The sequence below is a fragment of the Zophobas morio genome, unplaced genomic scaffold (genome assembly GCF_036711695.1).
Source record: "Zophobas morio isolate AGI-343-1 ecotype UQ-CSIRO unplaced genomic scaffold, CSIRO_AGI_Zmor_V1 ptg000014l, whole genome shotgun sequence".
Classification (NCBI taxonomy): Eukaryota; Metazoa; Arthropoda; class Insecta; order Coleoptera; family Tenebrionidae; genus Zophobas; species Zophobas morio.
Window position 1 is genome coordinate 20537217 of NW_026972119.1, and position 10265 is coordinate 20547481.

General features: G+C 30.6%; 1 protein-coding gene across 1 annotated transcript; it reads left to right on the forward strand.

Annotated features, from left to right (window-relative positions):
• Positions 1-5: 5 nt before the first annotated feature.
• On the forward strand, positions 6-9101 carry LOC135128617 (inhibitor of growth protein 3-like). Its single transcript, XM_064055546.1, has 8 exons — positions 6-178; positions 260-331; positions 379-524; positions 7575-7777; positions 7827-8070; positions 8117-8280; positions 8329-8551; positions 8599-9101. The coding sequence occupies exons 1-8, from the start codon at positions 151-153 to the stop codon at positions 8713-8715; spliced, it is 1197 nt and encodes a 398-aa protein (XP_063911616.1). The 5' UTR covers positions 6-150; the 3' UTR covers positions 8716-9101.
• Positions 9102-10265: the final 1164 nt, after the last annotated feature.

Consider the following 10265-nt stretch of genomic DNA (forward strand, 5'->3'; position numbering starts at 1 on the left):
CAAACCCGACCGACATTGCAAATGGCCGTTTGCCTTGTGAATTCAGTGTGAAAATATACTCAAATTTAGGAATCAAATTCGTCAATAAAGGTAGATTTGACCGATTTTTGTGCTCTTGTTTTCAATTCAGTGAGGTACCGATTCAACAAAATGCTGTACTTGGAAGATTACCTCGAGAGTAAGTAGACGATTTCTTTGGCGTGGTCGGTCAAGGCTAGAAGTGTCATTGCGAGGGGCGCTAAATTCAAATTGTTTTCAGTGATCGAACACCTGCCCCAAGAGTTGAGGGATAGGTTCACGGAGATGAGGGAGCTGGACTTGACAGTACAAAGTAAGGGTTGGGGGTTAGTGGTGGTGAAAGTAATGCGTGGGTTTTAGATAACATGGATGAATTGGAGAAACGAGTCAAGGTTTTTTTTAATGATTGTAAACGGTGTCCTGGGGAGCTGCCACCCACAATAAAGGCGGAATTTGATTCAATAGGGAAAGAATACAAGAAGACGTTAGAAGATGCAGATGAAAAGGTAATTCTAGAGTTAGATGAGTCAGAGGTCTGAGGCTTGATATTTATTCGTAACGTTTGAAATGGAATTTTTTTAAGTGTAATGTTTGAAGAGTTTGCAGTTTTTGTTTCTTTTTTGTAAAGTTCAAGTCTTAACTAGCCACTTTCAAAGGAATAATCTGTCAAAGTAAAATCTGTTAAGAAGTTCTGTAGAGGTTGGTGCAAAATGACTAAATTTATATTTGTAACATAGATATAAATCTACCAGTTTCTTTTAAGATTTTTATTTAAACAAAACTGGCGGTATTCATACAATTTACAAAGGAGAACATAATTTAAACAAATTTAACTTTGTAGAGAATTTGAAGTTTAAAAATAATTATTTATTTTTGCAAAAAAGTAGATTCTTTTGTCTTCCAATTATTGTAAACTTTGTCGTACGTTGAACAGGATATTTAGATAACCCTATTTTGGTAAGAATGAATGGTATTGGATATTTTTCCAATTTTCTATTTTTCAGTTTTTAACGCATTTTTAATCGTATGGAAAGTTTTTGTTTATTGTTGCCACATAATTTTACCAGAAAAAATCTGTAAGATTTGTGGAAATTTATCTCTCAAATGACAACTCCAAACACCAATTTTTAAGTTTTTTTTTGTCTTTTTAAGTCGATAAAAGCCGTTCGTTGCATTAAAAAGATTGAAATATCGAAATGGGTATGCAACCAACAATACAATATCGCGAGCTTTATTATAACAGAAGTTTATTATTAATTTGATTTATTTTATTTAATTTGGCTGCGTAGAACATTAATTTTCATATATATTTTTATTTCCCGAGCGTCAGCTAAGGAAGTACTGTAATCGAGTCCATCGGTCGACTGGATACTTTCATGTTTTTCGACATTTCATGACCGCTACAGTCGGAAAAATAGCTCCCCGTCTCTAGTTTCACTAGTCTGGCTGTCAGTTTGCCATCTTCTGGATTTTTATTAGACCGGTATTCTTCGAAACTACCGGAGCGATTGTTGTCAATTTTTGTATGTATGTAAGGAATGTCATATAGATGGTAAAACGCTAAGTAAAATTGATCTGCTCGACCCCTCCAGCAACGGAATGACGTCATCTCCACATTTTACAATTGTAAATGTTATTTGAATTTTATAAAATAACGTATTTCTCTGTTTGTGGTTTATATAATTATAGACATCAAGATTTTTGAAAAAAAAAAAAAAAAATTGCAAACATGTATATTGTCAATTTTTCGAATTTTCGGTTTCACGATTTTCAATTTTTCGATGTTTCAGTTTCACGATTTTTTGATTTCTCAATTTCTCGATCAATCGATTTTTCGACGTTACGACTTTTTGATTTTTTGACTTTCCCATTTCTTGATTTTCAGTGTTTCGTTTTCTTGATTTATCGATTTTTCACTTGCTCAATTTTTTTGATTTTTCGACTTTTCGCTTTCTCGATTTTTCAATTTTTCGATTTCCAAATTCTTCTATATTTCAGGTTTGGGATTTTTCAATTTATGGATTTTTTGATTTTTCAATTTTTCGATATTTCAGGTTAAGGATTTTCCAATTCTTCAGTTTTTCGACTTTTGGAGTTCTCGATTTTTGATTTTTTGGATTTTTCAATTTTTCGATGTTTTAATTTTTCAGTTTCCTTGTTCAATTTTTCGATATTTTAATTTTTCAATTCTTTGAATTTTTAAATTTTAGATTTTTCAGTTTTTCGATTTCTTTGATTTTATCAATTTTTGGTGGTTTTAAATTTTTCAATTTTATTTAATTTCAAATTTTTTCAATTTTTCAGCTTCCCAACTTTTCAATATCTCGATCTTTTGATGTTTCGATCTCTGGATGTTTTTCAGTTTTTCAATTTTTCGAATTTTCGATATTTACGTTTTGAGATTTTTGAGTTTTTTATTCTTCAATTTTTTTGATTTCTTAATTTATCGATTTTTAATTTTTCGATATTTCAGTGTTCCAATTTTCCGATATTTCAATGTTGCAATTTTCCGATTATTTAAATTCCCAATTCTTCAAATTTCCTTATTTCTTCATTTGTCGATTTCTCAATTTTCCGATGTTTCAGTTTTACGATTTTTTGATTTCTTAGTTTCTCGATTAATCGATTTTTTGATTTTTCGACGTTTAGATTTCTCGATTTTTCGACGGTAGGACTTTTTGATTTTTTGACTTTCTCATTTCCCGATTTTCAATGTTTCGTTTTCTCAATTGTTCAGTTTTTCGATTTATAAATTTTTAATGTTTCAGGTTTGGAATTTTTCAATTTTGGATTCTTTGATTTTTCGACATTTCAATTTTTTAATTTCTCGGTTGTTCAATTTTTCAATTCTTCGAATTTTTAGATTTTAGAGTTTTCGGTTTTTCGAATTCTCGTTTTATCAATTTTTTCCTTTTTTGAATTTCAAAATTTTTTATTTTCCCGTTTTCTGATTTTTCAATTTTTCGATTTTTGTCTTTTTTATTTTTCGATTTCTCGATTTTTCGACGTTACGACTTTTTGATTTTTTGACTTTCCCATTTTCCGATTTTCAATGTTTCGTTTTCTAGATTTTTCATTTTTTCAATTTTTCGATTTCCAAATTTTTCGATGTTTCAAGTTTGGAATTCTTTGATTTTCCAATTTTTTGATATTTCAGCTGAAGGATTTTTCAATTCTTCAGTTTTTCGACTTTTGGACTTCGATTTTTTACTTTTTCGATTTTTGAATTTTTCAGTTTATCGGTTGTTCCATTTTTCGATATTTTAATTTTTCAATTCTTCGAATTCTTAAATTTTAGATTTTTTAGTTTTTCGATTTCTCGTTTTATCAATTTTTTTGTGATTTTAAATTTTTAAATTTAATTTATTTTCATTTTTTCGATTTTGAGCTGTGTATTTCAAATTCTCGATTTTTTCGATTTCCCGAATTTTCAATTTCTCGTTCTTTTGATGTTTCGATTTCTCGATGTTTCGTTTTTCAATTTTTACGACTTTTTGTTTTTCTAACCTTCCCGTTTCTGGATTTTCAGTGTTTCCTTTTTTCGATATTTCAGTTTCTCAATTTTTCAGTTTTTTGATTTCTCCATTTTTCTGTTTCAGGTTGGGAATTTTTCAATTTATGGATTCTTAAATGTTTCAATTTTTCGATATTTTAGTTGAAGGATTTTTGAATTCTACAGTTTTTCAACTTTTGGACCTCTCGATTTTTAAGTTTTAGACTTTTGATGTTTCGATTTCTCGGCTTTAGATTTTTCGATTTTTCAATTTTTCGATTTCTCCTTTTATCAATTCGTTTGTGATTTTAATCTTCAGTTTTACTTCATTTTAAATTTTTTCGATTTTTCGACTTATCCGACTTTTCAATTTTTGAGTTTCTCAATTTTTCGTCATTTCTGTTTTGGAACTTTTCAATTTCTTGATTTTTCAGTTTTTCGATTCTTCAGTTTTAATTTTTCTATTTTTCAGTTTTTCATTATTTTAATTTGTTAATTTTTTTACAGATTTTTCGATTTCTCGATTTTTCAGTTCTTCGATACTTCTCTATTTTTAAAATTTTTGGATTTCAAAATTTTTGATTTTCCCGCTTTCTGATTTTCAATTTTTCGGTTCTACAATTTTTTGGTTTCTCATTTTCTCGATTAATCGATTTTTTGATTTTTCGTCTTTTTGATTTCTCGATTTTTCGACGTTACGAGTTTTTGATTTTCGGACTCCATTTCCCAATTTCTGTGTTTCGTTTTGTCGATTTCTCGATTTTGAAATTTTTTGATTTTTCAATTTTTCGATGTCAGGTTAGCGATTTTTCAATTCTGTGTTTTTCGACTTTTGGACTTCTCGATTTTTTATTTTTCGATTTCTAAATTTTACATTTTTCAAATTTTCGATTTTTCATTTCTCGGTTCTTCAATTTTTCGATATTTTAATTTTTGAATTCTTCGAATTTTTAAATTTTAGATTTTTAAATTTTTTGAGCTTTCAATTTTATGTCTCAATCGTCGGCTTCTCGGCTTTGGATTTTTCGATTTTTCTACTTCTCGACTTCGATTTCTCGATCTTTTGATGTTTCGATTTCTCGATGTTTCAGTTTTTAAATTTTTCGATTTCTCAACTTTTCGTCATTTCTGTTTTGGAATTTTTCAATTTCTTGATTTTTAAATTTTTTCGATTCTTCAGTTTTAATTTTTCTATTCTTCAGTTTTTCATTATTTTAATTTAATTTTTTTACAGATTTTTCGATTTCTCGATTTTTCAATGTTTCGATTGTACAATTTTTTGGTTTCTCATTTTCTCGATTAACGACTTTTTGATTTTTCGTCTTTTTGATTTCTCGATTTTTCGACTGTACGACTTTTTGATTTTCGGACTCCCATTTCCCGATTTTCAGCGTTTCGTTTTGTCGATTTCTCGATTTTTAAATTTTTTGATTTTTCAAATTTTCGATGTCAGGTTAGCGATTTGTCAATTCTGTAGTTTTTCGACTTTTGGACTTCTCGATTTTTTATTTTTCGATTTCTAAATTTACATTTTTCAAATTTTCGATTTTTCAATTTCTCGGTTCTTCAATTTTTTGAGGTTTCAATTTTATGTCTCAATCGTCGGCTTTTCGGCTTTGGATTTTGCGATTTTTCGGCTTCTCGACTTTTCGATTTCTCGATCTTATGATGTTTTGATTTCTCGATGTTTCAGTTTTTAAATTTTTCGATTTCTCAACTTTTCGTCATTTCTGTTTTGGAATTTTTCAATTTCTTGATTTTTCAATTTTTTCGATGCTTCAGTTTTAATTTTTCTATTCTTCAGTTTTTCATTATTTTAATTTGTTAATTTTTTTACAGATTTTTTTTCAATTTTTCGATTGTACAATTTTTTGGTTTCTCATTTTCTCGATTAATCGATTTTTTGATTTTTCGTCTTTTTGATTTCTCGATTTTTCGACTGTACGACTTTTTGATTTTCGGACTCCCATTTCCCGATTTTCAGCGTTTCGTTTTGTCGATTTCTCGATTTTTAAATTTTTTAATTTTTCAATTGTTCGATGTCAGGTTAGCGATTTGTCAATTCTGTAGTTTTTCGACTTTTTGACTTCTAGATTTTTTATTTTTCGATTTCGAAATTTTACATTTTTCAATTTTTCGATTTTTCATTTCTCGGTTCTTCAATTTTTCGATATTTTAATTTTTGAGTTCTTCGAATTTTTAAATTTTAGTTTTTTCAATTTTTTGAGCTTTCAATTTTACGTCTCATTCGTGGGCTTCTCGGCTTTGGATTTTTCGATTTCTCGATCTTTTGATGTTTCGATTTCTCGATGTTTCAGTTTTTAAATTTTTCGGTTTCTCAACTTTTCGTCATTTCTGTTTTGGAATTTTTCAATTTCTTGATTTTTCAATTGTTTCGATTCTTCAGTTTTAATTTTTCTATTCTTCAGTTTTTCATTATTTTAATTTGTTATTTTTTTTACAGATTTTTCGATTTCTCGATTTTTCAATTTTTCGATTGTACAATTTTTTGGTTTCTCATTTTCTCGATTAACGATTTTTTGATTTTTCGATTTTTCGACGGTACGAGTTTTTGATTTTCGGACTCCATTTCCCAATTTTCAGTGTTTCGATTTCTCGATTTTTAAATTTTTTGATTTTTCAATTTTTCGATATGTCATGTTAGCGATTTGTCAATTCTGTAGTTTTTCGACCTTTGGACTTCTCGATTTTTTATTTTTCGATTTCTAAATTACATTTTTCAAATTTTCGATTTTTCAACTTCTCGGTTCTTCAATTTTTTGAGGTTTCAATTTTATGTCTCAATCGTCGGCTTTTCGGCTTTGGATTTTTCGATTTTTCGACTTCTCGACTTTTCGATTTCTCGATTTTTTGATGTTTCGATTTCTCGATGTTTCAGTTTTTAAATTTTTCGATTTCATAACTTTTCGTCATTCCTGTTTTGGAAATTTTCAATTTTTTCAAATCATCAGTTTTCCGATTTTTCAATTTTTCGGCTTTTTAAATGTTGTATTATTTGATTTCTCGGTTGTTCGATTTTTCGACTTTTCGGCTTTTCGATTTTTTGATGTTCGGTTTCTCAGTTTTTCAATTTTTCTATTCTTTAGTTTTTCACTATTTTAATTTTTTTATTTTTTACAGATTTTTCGTTTTCTCGAATTCTCGGCTCTTCCATATTCCTCTATTTATGAACTTTAAAACTTTTGATTTTCCCTCATTTTTCAGTTTTTCAATTTGTAGACTACGTTTTTCGATTTTTGAATTTTTCGATTTTACGATTTTTTGATGTTTCGATTTCTTGATATGGGTTTTTCGATTTTTAAAATTCTTCAACATTTCAGTTTCGGGAATTTTTCAATATTTTATTTTTTCTAATTTTTGAATTTTATATTTTTCGACTTTTCGATTTCTCGATCTTTTGATATTTGGATTTGTCGATGTTTCCGTTTTTCAATTATTCGATGTTGTTGTGTTTATTTTTCAATTTCTTGATTTATTATTTTTTCGATTGTTCAATTTTCTGATTTTTCCTTTTTTTTCAAATTTCGAATTTTCATTTTTTCGATTTTTTGATGTTTCGATTGCTCTTGATATTTCTCTACTTTTCAGTTTTTCGAATTTTTCAATTTTTGATGTTCCCGTTTTTTGATTTTTCAATTTTTCGATTTCTCGACGTTTCGATTTTTCGATTTAAAAAAAACTCGTTATATATTTTTTATTAAAAAAGAAAATTATTCAGACTTCAACGATTTTTTTATTAGATGATATATAATAAGCACTGCAAGACAGTAAGATAGTGGAAATTCTTTAAACACTAGTAAAACGTCTCCGTTGACTTAAATCTCGGAATTTAATTATGTAGTTGTTCGGTTGGCAATAAATCCGGCCGTCTAAGATGCTCATGTAAACATCCTCTAGAAATGTGGCTGCGCACTATCTTGTTGAAACATACAAACAACCACGTTTAACTGTCAAACTAAACCTCGCGTAAATTTTGCGACTAAATCCCGAGCCTCAGATCCCGAACTACAAACCAACAAAAATTACGTGGAAATATCTAAAGGTTCACTTAGCGAATCAGATGTACGAATTGGTTGATAAGTATTTACGTCGCCTGGACACTGAACTGCACAAATTTAAATGCGAACTAGAGGCCGACAATAAAGGTATAACGGAAGTTTTAGAAAAACGGTCACTGGAGTTAGATACTCCCGTTAATTCAACCAATATGACGTCACAGCAACAGAAAGAAAATAGATATGAAAGGTACTTCCACACGGACCTATTTTTGTTGCTTACACTACTCTTCCTACAGTTCCAGTAGTTTTCGATACAGACAAAGAAGCGAGAAGCGTCGCGACAGCAGCAACTCGCTGCAGCCGGCGTTCTCCGAAAAACGACAAGCGGTGGCTCCGATTCCGCTGGTCGAAACACGCCACAGCGCCATAGGACAGTCCACGCCGCCAGCCCAATCCAACGTCACGTACAATCTAGGACACATCGGCGCGGGGCCGGCGATCGCCGCCGCCGCCTCGCAAGCCATCGCGGCCACGCAACAAGTAAACGGTCCGCTAGTTTCGACTGTGTTCTAACGGTTGCTTGCAGATGCAGCAGGGTAGAAGGACGGCTAGTCTTAAAGCTTCGTATGAGGCGATAAACACGGGTAGTCACGGGCACGAGTTCAGTATCGGGAGAGAGTTGGCCGGGGCGGCGCAAACTGCCATCCAGGCGATCCAACAGGACCACACCAACAACAAGAAAAAACAAAAGTAGGTGTTCACTTTTTTATTAGTATGCGAGGTAACGATGTTTTGAAGGAAATGGGCTAGCAGTAACTCGAATACCACGTCGGCTTCGACGATGCAGGCGATGTTGAACGCCCCCTTGTCGGCCGCCGCCCCCGAGTCGCCGTCCATTGACGTGTCGTCTCAGAGTGCGGAAGTGACCGACGGCGAGTGGACGTATGACCCGAACGAACCGAGATACTGTCTGTGTAATCAAGTGTCCTATGGCGACATGGTGGCTTGTGATAACGAAGATGTAAGAACTTGGTTATGGTGAGGTAGTCGTTAATTTTTTTGTTTTAGTGTCCGACGGAGTGGTTTCATTATCCTTGTGTTGGTATCACTGCGCCGCCGAAAGGAAAGTGGTATTGTCCTCAGTGTTTAGCGTCTATGAAACGTAGAGGGGGAAGGAAAAATTGAGTCAGATGAGGATAAGTTAGCTTAAGTACTACTATGAGACAAATGTATGAAAACATGAAATTTGATGTTGAAGAACGAGGAGACTAAATAACTAAATGTAATTGCCAGAATATAGTGGAGAAAAAGAGTCATTTTTCATGGATCATATTTTTTATACTGCATGAATCAATTTTGGTCTGTTATGTCGCTGCGACGCGTTGTAGTTTCAGTCAGGACTTGATAACACGAATTGGAATTTAATGCAGGCTAGGTTATAAAGCAGGATGGACAAAGCAAACGGAAACAACTAGTTTGAAGTGATTTATATAAATGAATTTACTTGTATGTTCTGAACTGTCATAAGAACAAAAATCTGTATAAATATACCAAAATATATCTCCCAAAAAGGTGTTTCTTTTTTAAAGTCTACTGATGAAATTTTAGAAGCTTACTATAATAGACAAAAATACATGTTAGTGGACAATTCTCGTAGTATTGTTGGTTGCATAAGTATTACTTAATTTAAGAAAAACTAGCTGTTTACCTATATTTTAAAAAAGAAATTTCTTGAGACGAAGAAACTTAAAATTGTAATCTTTTAGAATTCATTGTTTAATTTACTGCATGGTTTAATCAAGAAGCAAAGAGTATATTTTTTGTAGTTTAAATATTGATTCAAAAAAGATAGGCAACCAGTAATTATCTATAATGTAGAAATAGAAATTTTCTAAGAACAAAAACAAAAAATAATTTGTGGAGGTCAAAATCTATGAAAAAAATTAAAAAAGTAGAAAATATTTTAATTGAATTTTTTCGAAATCTTGTCTAAAAAATTACCAAAAATCTTGGGATATAGATTTCGACGTGCTGATTCGAAAAATATAACGTGTTTATGATCTCGGAGCAAGATTTTAAGAGTGTTGAGTTTGAAAATCAAATTTTTATTAATTCTAAAAAAGTAGTAGTAGAAATGGTTCCGAAAATAACTTCTGGAAGTAAAACTCTATAAAAAAAATTCTTTAGGTAATTTTAGGTGGTGAACGAGAAAATGTGGAAAATTGAGAAATTGAATTTTAGATAGAAAATTTCGATTAATGCAGACGGATTTCAATTTTAGAATTTTTTTGAAATTATTTAGAATAACTCCTGAAAAAATTTAAGTGTTAAAAATTATGAAAAATAATCTAATTTCAATGTTTGGAAAATATATATATTAGAAATTTTTGAAGAACAAAAATTAAGAATAATTTGTGCAGGTTGAAATCAATGAAAAATTTTTTTCAGATAATTTTCGAAAGTCTAAAAAAGTTCGAAAATTTGAAAATCATGTGTTTAAAAATTCTAAAATCTGCTAAATTTTATATTAGAGATTTTGGGAAAGTGTTAAGAGTATTCGAAGAAAGGAATCTGAAAATAACTCTTGGAGGTCAAAATCTACAAAAAAAGTTCTTTGGGTGGTTTCAGGAGGTGAACGAAAAAACGTCGAATTTTGTGAAATTGAGTTTTTGTAAAGAAATTACCTAAATACAAAAATAAATCAGATAGAAGATTTCGGCGAACTGCAGTCGAAT

Coding starts and splice junctions, on each gene's coding strand:
- LOC135128617 (XM_064055546.1), top strand. CDS start 151: ATGCTGTACTTGGAAGATTACCTCGAGA. Junction 332..378: donor GCTGGACTTGACAGTACAAA/GTAAGGGTTGGG, acceptor CGTGGGTTTTAG/ATAACATGGATGAATTGGAG. Junction 8,071..8,116: donor CCATCGCGGCCACGCAACAA/GTAAACGGTCCG, acceptor GGTTGCTTGCAG/ATGCAGCAGGGTAGAAGGAC.